The sequence below is a fragment of the Onychostoma macrolepis genome, chromosome 20, assembly GCF_012432095.1.
Source record: "Onychostoma macrolepis isolate SWU-2019 chromosome 20, ASM1243209v1, whole genome shotgun sequence".
Taxonomy (NCBI): Eukaryota; Metazoa; Chordata; class Actinopteri; order Cypriniformes; family Cyprinidae; genus Onychostoma; species Onychostoma macrolepis.
The window spans coordinates 11,268,502-11,291,216 of NC_081174.1; the positions used below are offsets into that span (position 1 = coordinate 11,268,502).

Sequence of the window (22,715 nt, forward strand, 5' to 3'; positions counted from 1 at the left end):
CTCTCTCTGCAGATTTTTCCTGGGCTGATCCTATCAGACATAAAGCCAGCGAAAAGGATGAAGTTTAAGACAGTCTGTTACCTGCTGGTGCAGCTCATGCACTGCAGAAAGATGTTCAAGGCTGAGATCCCTTTCTCCAACGTCATGACCTGTGAGGATGATGACAAGGTGTGTGATTATTGCAGTAGTCACAGACTCCGATTTTTTTTAGCTTAGAGGATATTAAACATGAGACATTTAAAACACATTGTTTTCATTTGTCATGTGTGAGTCTGTTGTGTTCAGAACAACACAAGTGTGTGATGCCTTTTGTTTTAAAATCTTTTTGATTTTAAAAGTCATGTAATGTATTCCAGCCTTACAGTTGTAGCATCTGATATTATTTCAGAATTAACTATTTAAAAAAGAAAATAAGACACATGTCTGAACCAAGCATATACCCTGACCCACAAAATCTCTGCATCAACACCAGCACATTTATAAAAATGAATAAACCTGGCTATGAAAGTCATTGGGTTTTATGTTGTCCAAACATAAACAGATTTAAGCATAAAACGACTCCTGTTACAGTTTAAGGTTACTGAGTTTATGATGTAAAATGAATTTTGGTCTGATGTTCAATCGAATTGGCATACCAGAATGGTCTGCCCTAATGCAGTCAAGTGTATCTGCACAACAACCAAATTTTCAAAGGTTTGGCTCATGAATATTGATAACGCAATTAATATTTATGAGCTAAGACATCATCACTTCACAACCAGTCAGTGAAAAGTTCCATTGCTGCTGATATATTGTGATTGCTGTTTTTTTAAATCCTCCAACATTTATTAATCTTAGATCCCAAAATCACCCGAGTCACCTTTCACACCCACACAAATCACATTCACTGTGTTAATCCAGCGCACTCTCTAATGCCACTCCTTCAGATGAGTGGGTGATTGCACACAGATCCAATCACTACTGCAGATTTACTGTTCTCATTATGTCTGACTCTCTGTGTGTGTGTGTTTTGACTTGTATCAGTGCATAATTAAACATCTTATCACCATTGCATGTGTGAGAAAATATGCTGAGATGTGTTGAACACCCATCTGTCACCATGTACTGTTGATGTGTGTATAGATGAGTTTAAAAGTACATGTGAGTGTTGTTCTTTCTTTTTACATAATTGTAATGGGATAGTTTACCTAAGAATAAACATTTGTAATCATTTACTCATCCTCGTGTCATTATAAACCTGTATGTACAAAAATAAAGTCATTTTGTAATGTAAAAAAAAGCACCATAAAAGAGGTCCATATGACCACTGCACTTTATTTTAAATCTTTTGAATTCATATCTTTGCATATAGAAAAGACCAAAATTTATGACACTAATTACTGAAAAGCTTCATTTCAGCTGAACTGGAAGTTATTTGTATCTAAACTTGAATTTTCAAATTTGGAATCTGCGATACTGTAATTCAATGGAAATTTTCCCTGGGTTTCCAGAGACGAGCGCTACGAACAGCTTCTGAGAAGCTGCGCAATCGGACGTCATTTTCGGCAGGCATGGTGCAGAACTCTCCCGGGACCAGAGTGAACCGTTACATTGGCCGTCTGATAGAAGCACGACAGACGGAGTCAGAGACGGCAGACCTCAACTTCTTTACCCTCACGTACAGGAGCAGCGAGAGAGAGCAGAGAGTGAGTACACATAGATGCAAGAAGGGTAAACATGTAGGTGAGAGCTGGACTAGTTGTTACATGGGGGCAGTTGTCACAGAGAGGGTTTGAACCTTTTAAAATATTTTCTTAGATTTCTTAGATTCTGACTCTAAACCACAAAGACATACATCTGACCCCGTCACATTTTTTTGGGATTCTTTGCTGAATGAACAGCATTTATTTGAATTAGAAATCTTTTGTAACAGTATAAATGCCTTTAATGTCACTAAAGATCCACTTAAGACTCCTTTCAGTCTAAAAGTATCGATTTCTTTAAAAGAAATCGTACTGACCCCAAACTTTTGAATGGTGGTGTATGGCTATGCAGAAACTTGAACAAAATAAACCTACTCTAGGAAATATTTGCCAACGTGTGACAACGTGCCCCGGTGTCCCTAATACAGCAGTAACCAATCCAGGACATTGGCAGGAGTGACTTGGCGAAATGTGAGAGAGATGGATTGAAGAATTTCCTCAGACACACGCCGCATCCCCCGCATTGTTCTGTTGTGCTTCGTGACTCCCTGTCTCCTCTCACTTTCAACATCCTCTCTCCCCCTCATCTCTCTCGTGCTCTCCTTTCTCACTAGCTCTCTCCATTGCTCTATTCTCTATTTCTTTGCCTATATTCAGTCCTCTCCAATCCCTCCCATCTTCGATTCATGTAAGACGTCCGCCCACCCTAACAGAATGGGGGCAACAGTAATGATTTGGGAAAATCTGTCAGATTCATGACATATATTCTCTTTCTCTCTCTCTCTCTCTCACACACACACACACACACACACACACACTCATGCGTGCAGGAGCACAGTGGCTTTCCCTGCTCTCTCTGGGAGTATAATGACATTGCATCTGGCTCTTATGAAGAGGGCGATGCTGGTTTTTATACTCTAATGAAGCTGACGCACAAAGCAGCGTGTTGCATTGATCTCATGCAGGCTGCACTGAAATGACAAGAATACATGTTACTTGTGACACTTACAAGAGATACAACAAAGCATATGCTTACATGAAAACACACAGGTCTTTCTTCAACTTTGAGCACTTTTATGTATTGATTTTTATGAGAATTGAACTATTTAAATGTTTTTTTAATACAATTTCTTAGAAACTTTACCATGTCTCATTGTTTATCTTTGCTACTTTTTAAAATGCCTGTAGATTTAACTGTTTTTCTTATGTCCCAGACTTACAATATTAAAATATAAACATCTTTAAAAAAATTGTTAAATTTGACAAATTCTGATAATGCAACTGAGAGTGAAATGATAACAGTGTTGAGAAGGTTACTTTGGAAATGTAATAGGTTACAGATTACAAATAAGTAGTGGAACTATTTCAAATATTTTATTAAAGTAATGTAACTGATTACTTTTCTAAATTTATAATGTTTTCAACTGTTAATAATTTTTAAACATGTAAACCAGGCAACCTTACAGCAGAATTCAACACTGATTACTGTTACTTTCATAATCCTTCATCACTTGAATTAAGATTATAATAATTTATTTTTAAAGCACAACCACCACCAAATCAGACTTTAGGACCTCTTTTTACTTTGAGATCATTCTGAGGTTAAATTTAAAACCATAATAAGAAATAGTTTAGTGGCTCTGATGCTGTTTTTGAAATCAAATCTTTGCATAACTATGACAGGAAACACTGGCATCTTGAAAAACAAAACAAAACGTTCATCTTAAAAAATAAAGTATATGCATAAACCCAATAGGAATTAAAACAATTATCAAATAAGCATGTCTCCTATTCTGTGTCCTAAACTCCTGAAACATTGGTATCTTTAAAGCAGTCACTGCAATTTATCAAAGAAATCAATGAAAACTGTATGTGGGTGTGAAAATGTTTAGATGTAACCCCCTTTCTAATCGTTAACATTTCCATAAATAACTGTAAGTTAATTACACATTTTTCTCAGTAACTGTAACTGATTACAATCACATGTATTCTGAAATTAGACTACGTAATTTAGTTACATGTAACTACTTACTGACACTGAATGAATATATATTTAACAATTCTAGTTTTTTTTTTTTTTTTTACTCAAACTGTCTATCAGTTATGGCGTCATTTTCATCACAGCCAACAGTTTTGCACTTCATGAAGTTTGTTAAAGTGTTATTTGTTATAAGGAGACAACAGGGTTGGTGAAGAGCACAGTAATAAGAGATGTAAAACACAAAAGGAAAAAAAAAAAATCATTTGAACAGAACAGAATATTTTTGTGTGCTTTTATTTTCAATCAAGCTGTAATTTTATCGAATCTTGTGAAAATACGTAATTGTGTGTTTAGAATTAATTGCTAGTTGTAAAATTAGCCACAACAAGACAAAAGAGTCCCGCTTTCATTTAAAAAAAAAAAAAAAAAAAAAATAACTAAGCCATTCCATTGTTGTCATTTCCATCACAAAGTAAATTGTGGAATAAATATGGTGGAAATTACATTTGTATAATAATGGTGCAAGAAAAACATCTCGGTTACGTACGTAACCCTCGTTCCCTGATGGAGGGAACAGAGACGTTATGTTGTGACGACATTAAGGGATTCACTTGGGAGCCCCAATCACCTCTGACTTTAAGAGAAAATGCCAATGAATATTGGCCAGTGGATTTTGCATACCTGAGCCACTCCCCGTGCATACGGGTATAAATAAGCGACAGGTGCATCCACTCTTCAGGTTTTACGCTGAGGAGCAGATAACTTGTCCCTGGCCGCCAGCGATGGTTCGAGGTTGTGACATGGGGACATAACGTCTCCGTTCCCTCCATCATGGGGCAGTACTACATATGGAATAGGTTTCTGAGGTAGGTCCCACCTGAGAGTAGGGATGGAACGACTGCCAGCAGAGACTGACAGAATGATCTGTCAAAGGGAAGACAGGGGATTACCGAGAGGGGAACCTACCATGGAAGAATACACATATGGGATTGCCCGCAGGGAATCAAGCCATATGGACACCTAGCCCAGTACAGGGGCTGACCGGAACCCCGGGCAAGCTAACACCAAATCTGGGGGTGCTGGAGGAACTCCACCAGGCTTCGCCGTCCTGGGAACTTACTGGAGGAGGAAAAAGGCACTCGCATCCCCGGGTGAGGGGGAATGGCGCAGCAAGCGCGACACCGGCCAGCTCTTCCCACCAGTTACCTATTACTAAACACATGGGAAGAAACTGGCTCAACGCGGAGACTGTAAAATCTCGTGAAGGTGTTCGGTGTCGCCCAGCTCGCAGCTCTACAGATGTCTGCCAGAGAGGTGCCGTGCGCCAACGCATATGAGGAGGCACCACTCCGTGTGGAGTGAGCCCTCACCCCCAGGGGGCACGGCTCGCCATGGGATTGGTACACCAAGGCGATGGTATCCACTATCCAGTGAGCCAACCTCTGCTTGGAGACAGCCTTCTCTTTCTGCTGACCTCCATAGCAGACAAAGAGCTGCTCAGAGCTACTGAAGCTCCGGGTGCGGTCCACGTATATGTGCAGCGCTCTTACAGGACACAGCAATGCCAAGGCTGGATCTGCCTTCTCCGAGGGCAGTGCTTGCAGGTTCACCATCTGATCTTGAAAGGGCATGGTGGGAACCTTGGGCACGTATCCAGGCCAGGGTCTCAGGACAACGTGAAAGTAGGCTGGCCCGAACACAAGGCAATATTTGCTCGAAAATGCTTGAAGGTCCCCGACCCTCTTGATGGAAGTGAGCACGGTCAGGAACGCTGTCTTAGCAGACAGGAACTTCAGCTTGACTGAATCCAGCGGCTCAAAGGGACCCCTCTGAAGTCCATCCAGGACAATAGAGAGATCCCAGGAGAGCACCAGGGGTGCCCTAGGAGGATTCAACCTTCTGGCACCCCTCGGGAACCTGACGATGAGATCGTGCTTTCCCAGGGACCAGCCGTCCACTCATCGTGATGTGCTGCGATAGCAGCCACATACACTTTCAAGGTGGAGGGTGACAGCCTACGCTCCAAACTTTCCTGCAGGAAAGAAAGCCCTAATCCAATCGTGCATTTTCAGAGGGCTTCTCAGCGAGAAGAACACCAATTTGCGAACAGACTCCACTTCAGTGCATACACTCTAAAAAATGCTGGGTTAAAAACATCCCAACTTGGGTTATTTGGCAACCCAGCGCTGGGTAAATATTGCTTGGGTTATTTAATTTACAGTTTAAAAATTATTATAGTGCTGGTTTAAAATGTCTGGAAATTAAAAAATAAAAAATAAAATTCCACACACAGAATTACTATAGGCAACAGCAATAATCAAAAGATTAACATTTATTATTAAGCAAGAACACCCATGGGTAAATTGAATATATTTGGGTGAATATAACATGGTTTACAATATTACATACATTTAAACTCGTTTAACAAGCATTTTAAAATAAAAAAGGCATATAGAAGTAGCATTTTAATTTAAGTGTATTTAACCATTCTCTGCAATTGCTTTTTAACGAAATAGTGCTAATTCTCATGCCGGTGTGTCGCCGAAATCTGAGCCGGTGAAGGGCTGCTGTTCGCAGGGGAACTGCGAACTTTAGACTGCGGCCTCGCGTTTCACTCGTAGCTGAGAGATGGTGTGACTGACTCTAAAACCTGCCCAAAAACAAACAGTACTGAAATTAGAGAACATATTTTAACATCAAATTAAATTACAAGACAAGCTCAACCCAGCGGTTAGGTAGAAAAAAATAACCCAATAAAATGGCCCAACATGCTGAACCCAGCGTTTGGGTTAAAAAAAAAAAAACAGCACCTGGGTAAAAAAATATTCAAAATAACCCAATAAAATGACCCAAAAGGCTGAACCCAGCATTTGGGTTAAAACAATAACCCAACATTTTTTAGAGTGTAGGCTTGCCTCGTCGAGGGAGCTCTAGCATGAGTGATGGTGTCCACCACAACTTGTGGCAGGCCACTCAAGTCCGCCGCGTCCCGTCCAGGAGCCACACACGGACCTGTTTGTTGATGTCTATGATTTGCTGTTTTAGGAAATTTGCTCTTTCAGTTGAAATGCCCAGGGGAATCACTGCTGACAGGGACACCGCTGTTTGCACCGTACCGCCAACTCGAACAATCATCCAGAGGGATGAAAGGGCTTTGTGGAGGTCAGCACTCCTCATTCCACTCGGCTCCGAAGCAGAAATCTGAAGAGTGTGTGCACCTGTTGCTTATTTATACCCGTATGCACGGGAAGTGGCTCAGGTATGCAAAATCCACTAGCCAATATTCATTGGCATTTTCTCTTAAAGTCAGAGGTGAATCCCCTAATGTCGTCACAACATAACTCGTAGTGACCGACAGATAGGGAACCTGTTTTAGGAGTTTATTTTCCAAACGTGCCCATACAGTAGTTGAAGAAACACCTTTACACACATGTACTGTAGAAAAACTGGTTGCATAATTGCTACAACCTCTCAAATTGTCTCTGTCTCTCTCTGTCACACAGTATCAGCAAGTGTATGACGATGCCTTCATCAGTGCGGTGGTTATCTCGCTTGTCCTCACTTCATTTTTTGCAGTGGTCTATTTTCTCATCATTCCTCAGTATGTAAATCACACACACAATACCTGACACATCAACATAACACACCTTTTCTTTATTTGCCAGACACACTAAATTGATCACACATTTTACATGCTCAGGTCACTGCATCACATAACACACATGCATATAACATCCTCTCTCTTTCTCTCTTTCTCTTGCTGCAGAGGTCTTCTGGTTGTGATTCTGCTGGTTCTCTGTTTGTGTTTCCACATGGCAAGTGTGATGTACCTTCACATCACTCATGTGCAGGTAACATTGGTTTCCAGGTTTTATGGGGACTCTCCATAGTCATAATGATGATTTTTATACTGTACAAACTGTATTTTCTATCCCCTACCCGTAAACTTATCCCTCATTCAAAACTTTCTGCATTTTTAGATTTTCAAAAAAGATCATTTATTCCCACTTTATATTAGGTGGCCTTAACTACTATGTACTTATTGTGTTTATATTTTATTGAAAAACACTTTTGCTGCTATTGAAGTGGGATACGGGTAAGGTTAGGGACAGGTTTGGTGGCATGGGTAGGTGTAAGGGTGGGTTAAGGTGTAAGGGTGGGTTAAGTGTAATTATAAATGTAGTTACAGAAATTAATTACATGCAGGCATTTTTCTTTTTTTTTTATTATAAGTACAATGTAAATGCATATGTGGACATGAATGACACCTAAAATAAATAAATAAATAATAATGATAATAACTTGGACCAGTAAGCAAACACCCAGAATACAACAGCAACCACATGGCAACACCCTAGTATCCTCTAGTCCTAGTAGACTCTAGCACCACCTAGCAATCATCTAGAATATCTTAAAAAAAGAGCACCATGGCACCACCTTGGAAACATACAGAGCATCCTACCAACATCAAAGCAACCACATAGCAATACCCTACCAACCACCCAGATTTCTCTAGCAGCCATCCAGAACACTCTAGAAATACCCTAGCAATGGTTCAGATCACCCTAGCAACATTGTAGCAATCACATAGAAACATCCCAATGACCACCCAGTGCTCCTTAGCACCACCTTGGAACCATTCATAACATCCTAGCAACATCAAAGCAACCATATAGCAACACACTAATAACCACACCGAGTTCCCTAGCAACCATCCAGAACACCCTAGCACTACCTAGTGGCCACATAGCAACACCTTAACAACCGCCCAGAGTGACCTAGCACCACCTAACAACCATCCAGATTATCCTAGCACCACATAGTAGGCACATAGAAACACCTTAACAACCACCCAGAGCAACCTAGCACCACCTAGCAGCCACGTAGCACCTTAAAAACCACCCAGAACACTATAGCGCCACCTAACAACCATCCAGAACACCCTAGCACTACCTAACAGCCACATAGCAACACTTTAACAACCTCCCAGAGCAACCTAGCACCACCTAACACCAATTCTGAACATTCTAGCACCACATAGTAGCCACATAGCAACACCTTACAACCACCCAGAGCAACCTTGCAACACCTAGCAGCCACATAGCACCTTAACAACCATTCAGAACACTATAGCACCACCTAACAACCACACAGAACACCGTAGCACCACTTAGCAACCACATAGCACCTTAACAACCATCCAGAACACTATAGCACCACCTAACAACCACACATAACACCGTAGCACCACCTAGCAACCACATAGCACCTTAACAACCATAAAGAACAGCATAGCTCCACCTAGCAGCCATCCACAGTGCTCTAGAATCATGGAAGTAATTTTCTTCGGGAAATATCAAACTCTAGTTGTTTGTGTGCATTTGTTCTGCAGGTTTTCTGATTACTCTTTCCTATCTTTGTGTTCTCAGTGCTCTCCTGACTGTCTGACCCTGCAGATCAGAACGGTTGTGTGTGGGTTTCTGGTGCTGCTGATGTACTCCGTGACCCAGGGGTGTGTGGTGAGTGTGTGTGTACAGTAGAAGAGAGTGACAACTGTATGACTGAGGGTGTTGCTTATAGAATATACACTGGTAAAAATATATGAAATATATATATATAATTCCATTATTTAACTTCCAAATATGTGTTCATCTATTAGTTTCTTTCTGATGTTGAATGTGTACGTGATGCTGTACCTACACAGGTGGAATGTGTACCGTGGTCACTGGAGGGGAATTCCAATGTCTCTATGGTGACAATTGTCACAGTCAACCGGACCAGTGTGGGCTACGGGGTGTGCAAATACACTCCGTACGTATTTTTATCATGTGTGATGGCTTCGCTATCTGTGGCTCTGTACCTCCGTGTGTCATCACTACCCAAGATCCTCCTGCTTCTCCTTCTCAACATCCTCCACACTGTCGTCATGGAGACTAGCGGCTATCGGAAGGCCATAGGGTGAGTTGAGCTAAACGCAAAGGTTATAGGAGTGTTTGTAGTTCATATTTGTTTAATTATCTCAGGGTTACCCAAACTGGGATTTGTGAGAAAAATTGTGTTTACCTGCAAGTAATGTCTCCATTAACTGACACCAGAGAACTGTGACCATGTAAATGTGTTATTAAATTACTGAAATGTTAATTTAATAACTAAGGAGCAAATTTAAAATAATTGTTTTCAGCTAAAAGGCTGAATCCCTGTTTTATCTGATAATCTGATGGGTGTCTTTGTTTTTGTGTGTGTAGAGGTGGATTCTTTCACACATACAGCTATGACCCGGTTCTGGCAATGCTGCTGTTTTCTGGAGCTCTGGTGCTTCACTGCAGACAGCTGGATCTCAAACTCAGACTGGACTACCTCTGGGCCACCCAGGTAAGTGCACCTGTGTCTATGTGCAAACAATAGGATTTGTGTGTGTGTGTGTGTGTGTGTGTAAATGCATCACTTATTAAAAAGTAATATAAATACATTTATGTCATACCAAGTATAGTTCAAATCTGTTAACATTTTCCTGACATCTTGTTTGAGATTTAGTGACATAGAAATGATAATTAAATTTTATTTGGAGTAATATTTGTGCACAATGCACATATCTTAATATTAAGCCTGTTTTAATGTCACTATTGATGAGGATTGTATGATGATATCAGTCTTTAAATGCAAGATATTTAAAATGCATGTGATGTATTGCAATAGTTCCACTTTAGCACAATCAGATATACTTTAGTTGGACTTCAGCACAATTAAAGTGCATTAAGTACAAAATTAAATTGTTCCAAATTAGCAGACTTTAAGTATATCTGTGTAGTATACTAAAAGTACAATTGCAGGGTATTTTTTAAGTACATAAATATGTAAATGTATTTGTAGTATACTTAGCATAAATTAAAAGTATTCCAAGTATATTTTAGTACATATATTTGTCACTTAGGTCATACAGTATGAACGAGCTTGCACATTTTCTGTATGTGCAAAACTTGATATGGATTTCACACAGTTCTTTGCAAACTTTTAAGTACATTTGACAGAATTGTTCCCCAAATTTCAGTTATATGAACATGCAAAACAGTCCACAGATTTAGTCTGTGCCTGCATATGAGTGGTCTTAGTCTCAGGCCACATGTCCACAGAATCGCCCACATTGACTGTCTGTTGAATGTTACACTCAAAAATGGCAAGTGGGGGAATAATTTGACTGAAATGATTTTGACCGGAAATAATATTAATAATAATGTAAAAAAAATACAGCAAAATAGCACATACACACACACACAAACACAAACTGTTCAAAGGTTAGGGGTCGGTAAGAATTTTAATGTTTTTGATTGAAGTCTCTTCTGCTCACTGAATTTCGGCTGAATTTATTTATTCAAAAACACAGTTGCAACATTATTGTAAAATAATATTATATATATATATATATATATATATATATATATATATATATATATATATATATATATACTTTTAAATATAAATTCAATTAATTTCTATTTGAATATGTTACATAAAATGTTGATTTGGTGTTAAAGAGACTTTTCTTATTATTATCAATGTTGAAAACAGTTCTGCTGATGAATATTTTTGTGGAAACTGTGGTACAATTTTTTCAAGATTCTTAGGAAGTTCAAAAGAAAATCATTTGTCTGATATAGAAAGATTTTGTAACATAGTGTGAATTTAATGTGCTGACTTTACCATGCTGAATAAAAGTTTAATTTCTTTTATAAAAAGTCCCCAAACTTCTGAACAGCAGTGTATATTTTGAACAGAAAACACTAAATAGTGGAATATCATCAGCATGTGATAGCAAGCTATTTCAACAGTAACAGTGCCCTCCAGTGGATGTTTTATTTTCAGAATACAATTCTATATTAACCCAAATTATTTTTATTACTACCCTTTAAAATAGCCAGTGACTGTAGCAGTAATACAGCTAGTATGAGTATACAGTTAATTGTTAACATGTCAGTTTGTGTGTTTTGCCCACAGGCTGAGGAGGAGAGAGATGACATGGAGAGAGTGAAGCTGGACAATAAGAGGATTCTGTTCAACCTTCTGCCTGCACATGTAGCTCAACACTTCCTGCTGTCCAACCCACGAAACATGGTCAGATTTCATTTACAGATCACAAAGAATAACCTTAAAGCCAACATGAGATACCAGTTAACTTCCAATAATGTGACATATTTCTAAGCAAAATAGCACAATGAAGTGGGGTTTGTTGGGGTTAGTCAGAGGTTGTAGTTCCCAAAGTCACCACTTCACGGCAATGTTGTTACGATCCAGCTGCTAATTAGGTGAGAGGTCAGTGCAGATGCTTTGATGATAGCCTGTGTTTTGATCATGCAAATGAGATAACATTGTGATTGTGTGTAGTGTAAATGCTCAGCCGCTCTGTCTGGCTTTGTGATCTTACTGTCAGACTTCATTGTGTGGCCTCATGAACACAATGAATGTGTGATTAGGCCTAAACTCCCGTTATGCGTTTTGTTATGGTTTTTTTTTCTTCTTTTTTTTTTTTATGTTTGCTGCATGCTCAACGCATGCTGCTCGCCTCTTTTCCTGTCCAAGATCCTTCACAGGAATTGATGCAATCAGACATCCTGAAATCTGTTGCACAAGCTCTGAAGCAAGCATCCTCTCTAGTCCTGAGCATGGAATTATTGTAAACAGTGGCAACAGGAAGTGAAAATCTTGGACACATATGGAAAAGTACACACAAGATGCAAACATCACTGGAATGTTTTCTTGATGAATCTTCTTTTAACTATAATGATAGATTGGAAAAAGTGTACAACTGTTTTGTCAAGTCCACTTATGGTGTTAGTCATATTTTCTTGCACCAAAACATTTTAATTTCATTTTACATGACCAATTTTTCCCCCCTCTCTGACTCGCGTTTTTTTTTTTTTTTCAAGAAATTAATACTTTTAATCAGCAAGGCTGCTTTAAAGTGCCCCTATTAAGGTTCATATTTTGGTTTTGGGAGTCCCCAACGACAGGTTGACGTGCATGCAAGGTCAAAAAACACTTTCATTGTCTTATAATATGCATTTATTTTTACCGTACTTGTTCAACGACTCCTAAACGATTCGCTCAATGATTCTTTTTTCCAAACCTCTCCTTTGCGTGATGCTAATCTGCGGTAATTGTTCTCATTTTTATTTCATCATGCCTGATAAAGCAGCCTTTGTGAGTGCAGTGCTTCTTTGTGTGCAGCCGTTACCGGGGAAACCGCTATTTTTACTGCTCCAAAAGCGGCACCTAGTGGCAAAGAATGAATTAGCATTTTTATTCTGACCAAAGCGAAAAGACCAACAAGTAGGCGGGCAATATGCTGATGTTTCATGTTGACATCAATGATTCAAAGTCGACTCTTTCTTTTGAGAGACAATGGGCCTCATTCATGAAACACCAGCAGAATACATTTTTGTGTAAATCTTTCGTAAAGCTGTTCTGACGTAAATTTTCGTTTGCTCTTTTTTTTTTTTTGTAGCTGATAGTTGATAAACTGTTTAGCTTTGGGTAAACGCAGCGCTTGTCACTGTCACTTTTTACCCAGCCGTCCAATCAATGGAGAAGGGGCGGGACAAATACCCTACTACACTTACCAGTCATCCTAATTGCACAACAAGTGAACAACAATAGAGAAGTTAATATTGCTGGTTACTGCATTTTTATATTCAGTAATATTCTTCAAAATACTAGTAATACATTACTGGATGTACCATGGATATTCCACATCTTAACAACCAAAGCGTCTCAGCTGGAAAAACGCTGTGCCACCAGCGTTTTCAAGCGCCACCAGCTGGTTGTTTTAAGAAGAGCGCCTGACATTTTTCAGCTGGCTAAAAACGCTTTGGTGGACACACGCAGGGCTGTCCCTGGCTGACACGGGGCCCGGTGGACGAGTGCCCTATTTATGAATGATTGGAATTCATTAACATGCATGTTTAACTATCAAATCAGAAGTTTACGAAGCGTTTGTGAATCCGGAGGAGAATTTTCGGGAAGGTCCGTTTTACGCACAAATTACTCAGAATTTACTCCTATATTTACGAATGTTTCATGAATGAGGCCCAATAACTTTATACAAGGTGCACTTTCAGATTTAAAACTTTGCAGGGTGTTTTCATTCACTTAGAGCTGTTACACACTGCATGAAAGGTAATTTTCTAAAATCCATAATAGGGGCACTTTAATGCATTAATTATACCTTGTAATGCACTTTATAATGCATTACAATTTCATGAATTATTGTAACCACAATTAATACAATCTAACACATCAATTTATAGTTACACTATGCATTTTTAATTCTTTAAAAGTTATAATGATTTACGACAAGATATAATGTGTTACAACGCACATTATGAATAATTTAAATGCATTATATTATATATAATATAATTTATAATGCTCTAATAACCCTTTAAATGCAGTTTTAAGTGATAGAAAACATAAATAAAAAATAAGATGCACAAAATGCACAATGTTCAACACTGATAATAAGAATACAGTTGCACAACAAAAGTAATTTATTTTTTCAATTATATTAAAATAGAAAAGTTTAAAATTTTATTTAATTAGCATTTTTAAAATAAGTTTTACATTTTATTTTAAATTGTAATACAATTTCTGTATTTTTGATAAAATTTTGACTTAATTTAAATTTTGACGACTTTCAAAAATTCTACTGACCCCAAGCCTTTGAATGGTAGTGTAAAATGACTAACCTCTGTATATGATTTAAGCCAGACGAAAGCATTTATGTGACACTTAAAAAGACAGATTATTGCTTTTTATTGACAAATTAGTCTGTATATAGTCTGTGTTATATTAATCTTTTGGTGCCATGTTTCTTGTTTACAGCCATAAGACACCAAATTGTTGCTACGGTTATGTCCAAAATCATAATTTTGGGAGTGACTCCTATACTCCATACATATACTGTAGAATGATAATTAAAGGGAGTCATTTCTGTATTTAAATGTGGTTGTCACTCCCAAAACTTTGCAGCGTACACGTGGCCGATATTTCTACATAGTAAATCAAATCCTTCTATTTCAGAAGAGCAAGAAAACCCCCTATTTATGTGCATAAACAACTGTGATGTGGTTGAATCTTTGATTTGAGATGGACGGGGCAATCTAATGCACTCTACCTTTTAATATCGAAAGCAAGTTTAGCTTTGACCGAAATCAACTTGTACAATTCATGCGTGTCGTGACTAACTACCATAGACTTAACATCTCTAACCGCTGTTATATTCCAGCTCAGTCTGGATCAGTGGTATCGTCCCCTGAGGGTCTCAAGGCTCTTTCCTTTCCTGCTCTTTCACTGTTCCAGGACCTGTATTATCAGTCTTACTCTCAGGTGGGCGTCCTGTTCGCCTCCATCCCCAACTTTAATGACTTCTACATTGAGCTGGATGGAAACAACATGGGTGTGGAATGCCTCCGGCTGCTGAACGAGATCATCGCTGACTTTGATGCGGTGAGAATTTCTTGTCTCCCAGCCTGAGATATGTATGTTTTGGCTCAGTGTGTGAGTTACCTTAATCCCACTCTAGGCTTAATTTATTTCTCCATCACATCATCTCTCTCTTTCTCTGTCCGTAGCTGATGGACAAGGAATGCTACAGAGACATTGAGAAGATCAAAACGATTGGCAGTACTTACATGGCTGCGGTCGGACTCGTCCCCACTGCGGAATCCAAGGTACACAGAGTGTGTATGTGTACAAACACAGCAAAAATCATTTTCCCAATCAGAATTTTTGCCTTGTTTTCCAGTAAAATGATCTAAATGACTTTAAAACAAGATATATTATTTGAGAAGCAAAAAAAAAAAAGTTTTTAGAGAATGCACTGTTCTCAAGTTTGGGGTCTGTAAGATTTTTTGTTATGTCTACCAGAGCCGCATTTATTTGATTTAAAAAAATACAGTAAAAAATCTGTAATATTGTGGAATATTATTATAATGTAAAATAACTGTTTTCTTTTTGAATATATTTTCAAATGTAATTAATTCCTGTGATGCAAAGCTGAATTTTCTGCAGTCATTCAGTGTCACAAGATCCTTCAGAAATCATTCTAATATCCTGATTTTTAGTATTATCAGTGTTGAAAACAGTTGTGGAAACTGTGATCCATCTTTTTCAGGATTCTTTGATGAATAGAAAGTTAAAATAACAGCTTTTTCTTTTTCTTTTTCTTTCTTTCTTTTTTTTTTTTTAGAAGAATGAATTTACTGTCACTTTTTATCAATTTAATGCACCGTTGCTGAAAAACACTTTTGAATGGTAGTGTCTTCAATTGAGTTGTATATTTTTTGTTTGTTTTAAGTACATATGCAACTGTGTTTTTCAAATTAATTTATTTTAAGGATGTTTAAATATCTTTTAAAGTAAACTTTAAAAATTAATCAAATTAGTCTGAGCCCTTGTGTGTGTGTAATTGTGCTTGTGAGGTCTTGAAAAGTGAGAGCATTAAGAGAGAACTTGTGTGTGTGCGGGCGTGTGTGTGTTTTCAAGCTAATCTCAGCTTGGGTGTATTTGCATTTGGCCTTGAAAGATGAAAATCATGTCATGGCACCACTCAAACCTGCCGCTGCTTTGAAAGCAAAACTAATGTCAAATGCAAACGCACTTGTGTGTTTGTTTTTCTGTCATAGTGGAGACTTTCCATTGACTTCAGTTATTTTTATACCAAGCTAATGATATTTTCTCCTAACCCTAAAGCTAACATAAACACAGTGCACGGCTTAATTAAAGGGATAGTTTACATGAAAATGAAAATTCTGTCATCATATACTCACCCTCATGTTGTTCTGAATCTGTATGCAATTCTTTCTTCTGTTGGGAAACAAACCATTTTGGAGCCCATTGACTTCCATTGTATGGACAAAAAAATACATTTCTCAAAATATCGTCTTTTAAGTTCCACAGAAAAAGACGGTCATGCATGTTTGGAACAACATGAGGGTGAGTAAATGATGACAATTTTTAGATGACCTATCCCTTTACACCTCAGATCAGTGATATGAAAATTATGAATATGTTAGTAATATGAAATTAAAAACTGTCATAATGTATTCATCCTCGTGTCACTCTAAACCTGTAGAAGTCCTCCATTGAACACAAAAGAAAATGTTCAGAATGTTCAAGATTACATTTTCCATGCACCAAAAGCAAGTGAACCTGAAATCATATTTGAACTTCCTCATATTCAGACACATGATAACCAGATTGACATCAAGATTTTGAGAGAGTAACTGTATCAGTCTGTTTTGACACAAAGCTATCATATGACTTCAGAAAACTTCTGGTCAGTATGCTTTGTTGTTTGGAGGGGAAAAAGAGCAGCATGAACATTCTTCAAAATATCATCTTTTGTGTTTCACAAAACCTTCAAATGGTTTAGTTAATGATAACAGAACCTTTTTTTTTTTTCCCCAGAAATACTCCCGTATTCTGATCATAAAATCATCCAACAATTACTCTGTTCATTATCTTATTACAAGTGCAGAGGTGGTAGTATATGAATAATGTCCTTCTGTTTTCTCTCTGAATAGGTAAAGAAGTCCATTTCTGAGCACCTGTGCACAGTGGCTGATTTCGCCATCGAGATGTTTGACGTACTGGATGCGATCAACTACCAGTCTTATAATGACTTTGTGCTTCGAGTTGGTGAGTGACCTTGTTAAAGCGAGGTGTAAACCGTGTGTGTGTAAATGAGTGTGTGTGCTTCTGCATAAGTGGAGGAAATACGTCAGTAAGTGTGGACATTGTGCCGGACATCCCACATCCAGTAGGATGTCCTGAGTGTAACATGTTTTGTAAGGAACAGATTACATATAACAAACACACAGTTACACACATGCATGAACAAGCTACACTACATACACACTTCTTAACAAAATGTCATGAATTTAAACACCTCACTATTAACGCATTAGTGGTATGCTGCTGTTAACACAATATCCATCCCTTCAGCTCTGATGGCCTCTAGTTGCTGAGTAGATTTATTTTTCTTAAGCAGACAGATGGCAGAAAGTGAAGGTTTAGCACAGGGAGCTGCTCAGAAAAACATACCTGCTACAAATCATTTTTAATGAGAAGGTGAGAGAACTGGTGCAATCTTGTAAAACTGGCCCAAATGAGCAATCTGTAATTACATTTTTAAACCACTTGACAAGTCGCATTTTCAAAATTTTAAATTGCAGTTATGAGAAGGAATTTTGCAATATACTAATGACAAAACGTAATAGCTTTCTCCACCTCTGAAACACATTTTTCTGCTGATGTAACCAAGGCCACATGGTAAGAAAAAATAATAAGATGAAATTCTGCAATTTATGTTAGTATTTATTTCTTTTTTTTTAACAACTACTGGCCTCTTTCAAGGCAACACTACCTGATTTTAGTGACAGATTGTGTTTTTTAATTGCTAGTGTTACCTTTTTACACCACAGACTGAACAAAATTAAGCATTGCTTAGTAATTGGTTGAACTAAATTGGTATTACGTAATTGTGTACTTAAATTTAACAGCTGACAGCTATTCAACAATACATACCTTTCTATCAAAGTTATCGTTATCTGACATTACACTGTAAAAAGTGATAAGTTGACTTAACTTGAAAAAATTGAGGAAACCCGTTGCCTTAAAATGATTAAGTAACTAATAATTTAAAAAAAGTTAAGTGAACTTGACAATTCACTTAACTTATTTTTTTTTTAATTATCATTTACTTAAAAATATTAAGGCAACAGGTTTCCTCAATTTTTTTAAGTTAAGTTAACATCACTTTTTACAGTGTATCAAGATGAATTTGTGCTGACACAGTTTAAGTCTGAGTCCTTGTCATATCTTATTACCATTTTCTAAACTATAGTGAATAAACAGTGATAATGTGAGAAATGTTGAAGGTGTCTGAATAAATTTTGGTTTAAACTGTGTGTGTGTCTTGTGTGTGTATATATATATATATATATATATATATATATATATACAGTCATGGCCAAAAATATCGGCACCCTTGCAATTTTGTCAGAAAATGCAACACAAAAATTGTGGAAAAACATGGACAATCTCAAGGCTACAAGTCCATCTCCAGAGATCTTAATGTTCCTGTGTCCACTGTGTGCAATATCATCAAGAGGTTTACAGCCCAAGGCACTGTAGCTAACCTCCCTGGACGTGGACGGAAGAGCAAAATTAATGAAAAATTACAACGAAGGATTGTTCGAATGGTGGATAAAGAACCCGATTAACTTCAAGCTGATCTGCAGACACAGGGTACAACAGTGTCAGCTTGCACTATCCGTCGCCATCTGAATGAAAAGGGACGCTATGGTAGGAGACCCAGGAGGACACCACTGCTGACACAAAGGCAAGCAAGACTGAAAAAAGCAAGACTGGAGTTTGCCAAAACTTATGTGACAAAACCACGATTCTTCTGGGAGAACGTACTGTGGACAGATGAGACAAAAGTAGAGCTTTTTGGTAAAGGACATCATGGCACTGTTTACAGAAAAAGAAATGAGGCCTTCAAAGAAAAGAACACAGTCCCTACAGTCAAACATGGTGGAGGTTCAAAGATGTTTTGGGGTTGCTTTGCTGCTTCTGGCATTGGATGCCTTGGCTGTGTCAACGGTATCATGAAATCTTATGATTACCAAAGAATTTTGGGGGCGCAACGTAGTGGCCAGTGTCAGAAAGCTGCGTCTCCACCAGAGGTCATGGGTCTTCCAGCAGGACAATGACCCGAAACACACTTCAAAAAGCACTCAGAAATGGTTACAAACAAAGCGCTGGAGATTTCTGAAATGGCCAGCAATGAGTCCAGATCTGAATCCCATAAAACACCTGTGGAGAGATCTCAAAACAGCAGTTGGGAGAAGGCATCCTTCAAATCTGAATGACCTGGAGCAGTTTGCAAAAGAAGAGTGGTCCAAAATTCCAGTAGAGAGGTGTAAGAAACTCATTCATGATAAACAACATTTTGCAGCATTTGCAATATTTGCTAACATTTGCAACTGCAACAATTTTCTGAGAGAAGAGTTGCATTTTCTGACAGAAGTGCCGATATTTTTGGCCATGACTGTATATATATACATATAGCATCTAGAAATGATTTTTGACACCTACAGACCAAGAAGAATTCTGTAATATTTCACAATATTATGGTTTTACCTGTATTTTTTTTTTAAATACAGCCTTGGTGAGCAAAAAAACACTTAAAAATCTTACCAACCCTAATTTTTAAACAGAGTCTGTTTTACTTGTAAAAATGGCAGATGCAGGGACGTTAAATCTGATTACTTAATCATTTTTGTTGATCAGGTATCAACATGGGTCCAGTAGTTGCTGGTGTAATAGGGGCTCGCAGGCCTCAGTACGACATCTGGGGAAACACAGTCAACGTCGCCAGCAGAATGGACAGCACTGGAGTTCAGGGAAAAATACAGGTAAAACAAACAAACCATCGTTTAAACAAACCAGCACACCACTCCAAACAAATCTTACATCATTGGCCTCTTCATCCCAGGTGACCGAGGACGTCTTCCGCCTACTCTCCAGTTATTATCACTTCCAGTGTCGCGGCCAGGTCAGCGTGAAGGGCAAAGGTCAAATGCTCACCTACTTTCTGGAAGGCCGAACTGCACAAGGCACGCAGCACACGCGATCCAAGAGCCCCAAGGACGGGTCGAGTCCCTGCATCCGGACCAAACTAGGATCAGCGCCCGCTGTCAGCACCTACGGGGTGAAAAGTCACACCGTAGGGCACGTTAGCACCCCAAACAACAGCATTCTGTACCTGCCCTCTGTATCCGTCAACATGGAGATGGAGGTGTGATCGCCAAGAAGACGGGTTCTACGGTGATCAATCGACGCATTAGTAATTCAGAGGCAGGGAGGGAAACCGAGCACAAGGTAGGAAGCAAGATGAAAAACGAGGAGAGACGAGACAGTCTTTGCACATTCAAACGTGCCAAACCGAGAAAGGCCCTCCCCCGTCACGCATGCATGTATGTCTTTCCGTGTGCACGTATGCGTGTGTTTTAATGAGTCTTCCCCGACCAACAGGATATCAGGGTCTCCTAAACGGGAGCATGCGATCTACTGCAAAAGGCAGCTTCACACCAGCCGTGGAGATACGTACCCACCGTGTGTGTGTGTGTGTGTGTGTGTGTGCGTCTGTGTTATCTTGCATCTGAAAATGTCAAGAGATGCCACGGCGATGAATATTTTGAACATGTGAGCGGTGAGGACCAAACGTTTCGTTTAAAACAGCGCTGTATTTTGTATGAGACTGAGTCAGGCCAGTTTCTGAGACGACGGAACACGTGTTGGGTTTTTCCCACCAGGACCAAGGAAAAGCTGGTTGCTCATATTGAGATTTGCTTCAGATAAATTGTTTACATGAAGAACACGTCACTGGTTTACAGACCTGATAGCAAAGTTATTCCCAGCTCTTCGGGGTTTCAAGCACTCGTCTGCGGTTGCAGAGAGAGAGAGAGAGGCAGAAATGCTAAACAACCGCAGTGAATCAGAGACTGCAATGATTTACTAGCGAATGCTAACGCTATCCTGTTTTGTAATCATTTACAGAAAGTCGGTCGGGTCTGTGACGTGGGTAAATGTTTAACTTTGCGTGGGTTGAATCAGCACAGTTTTCCTGTATGTGATGTGTGTACGCATTTGGTGCTTGGACAAAACATCTGTATGCACTTGCTGCTGCCCTTTGCCCTCTGGGATATCCTTTCCAGTAATAACACGACAACTGATCCCATTGCATTTAATAAGCGTCGAGGATGTGAAATATCGATACAACTGAGAAGCCAGCACAATCGAGGCTGTCACTGATAATACTATTCACAAAAAGCAACCAAATTATGTGATCAAATGGCTTAATATACATTTATTCCACATCTATTTTGTTGGTGGTGGCACTTCGCTTTCAGATTCTCCTATCAGCGGTAGCATCTCTCACTGTGCTTGCGGAACGATCTTTACCACGCGGTTAAACACGCATGATATTTTAGTACTGGATGTGTCATGTGCTCTCTCGATCTTAGGTTAAACATCTGGATTTTAGTGCATCTGTTTCAGAGCATGCGAACGTCTCAAACCTGCTCTCGGTTTGGAAAGCCTCACGAGCCTCATTTCGGATTTCAGAACGATGTTTTGGTTTTCTTTCTGTGCTATTACTGTATCTTTGATAGATTTCCCATGATGCCTAGCAAAAGAAGTTTGGCTTCAAGCATGCCGTTCTGCATGTCCCTCTCAGCATGCCGTAATTCTGTCAAGTCGCTCTATTTGATAACTGATTTGTGTCTCTAATGCATGCCTACTGCAAAAACACAACGAGGGTGAAAAGTGTCGAAGATATGTTGCGAAACATGCTTTAGTAGCACTGCATGAGCCCAGAATAATGGCCTTGATGAAACGAACCATCTTTTTTTTTTTTGTTATCCGACGGCGTATCCGCTTACCTGGTCCGTGCGTGGTGCTGTGGGGAAAGCTTTCTGGGAGTTTTGTAGCATTGGCGCCTTGTCGAGCTCTTGAAGTGACTGCCTTTTTATCCAGGGTCTGTTGGAGAAAGTGTATTTCTTTGAATATGTGCCAACACATACGGTTACCAACATATCAAACTGTGTTATTTTCTAGCGCAACATTGCGACATTGTGTGCATTCGGTTCCGTTTCAAACTTTACTCTCATATGGACTGATCGAACCACGTGGGGCTCAATACCGACTCGCAAATGGGCTATTCCTTTTTATTTTTCAACGTTTAATTCATGTTAAGCTATGTATTCAGGAATGCTTTCTCTGATTCTATTTTTCGCTGCATTTAGCTTCATTTGCCATGTACGGAATTCCGCATATTTATTAACGTAAAGTAAGGAGCTGTTCATTCAAGTTTCATATATGTAGATTTTTGTTTTTTCTTTAATGAATATGAATGCCAAATGCCAAAATGCTTATCGTATCACTGAATATTTCAGATTCTATGATCCAACAAATGTAGCCAAACAGCTAAA

The 22,715-nt window shown here is 38.9% G+C and overlaps 1 protein-coding gene across 2 annotated transcripts in view; it reads left to right on the plus strand.

Annotated features, from left to right (window-relative positions):
- The window catches only part of adcy1a (adenylate cyclase 1a), a 50,767-nt gene extending 29,644 nt beyond the window's left edge, over positions 1-21,123 (plus strand). The window contains exons 8-20 of one of the 2 annotated variants that reach the window (XM_058757047.1): positions 13-168; positions 1,491-1,685; positions 7,167-7,264; positions 7,430-7,514; positions 9,093-9,182; positions 9,368-9,621; positions 9,909-10,035; positions 11,656-11,772; positions 15,016-15,162; positions 15,288-15,386; positions 17,241-17,355; positions 20,014-20,138; positions 20,219-21,123. In XM_058757047.1, the coding sequence (XP_058613030.1) occupies positions 13-168; positions 1,491-1,685; positions 7,167-7,264; positions 7,430-7,514; positions 9,093-9,182; positions 9,368-9,621; positions 9,909-10,035; positions 11,656-11,772; positions 15,016-15,162; positions 15,288-15,386; positions 17,241-17,355; positions 20,014-20,138; positions 20,219-20,527 (1,917 nt within the window). In that variant the 3' untranslated portion in view covers positions 20,528-21,123. Of the gene's footprint in view, positions 1-12; positions 169-1,490; positions 1,686-7,166; positions 7,265-7,429; positions 7,515-9,092; positions 9,183-9,367; positions 9,622-9,908; positions 10,036-11,635; positions 11,773-15,015; positions 15,163-15,287; positions 15,387-17,240; positions 17,356-20,013; positions 20,139-20,218 lie in introns of those variants that run through there. The other variant, XR_009267734.1, reaches the window with a different exon arrangement.
- The last annotated feature ends 1,592 nt before the right edge of the window (positions 21,124-22,715 follow it).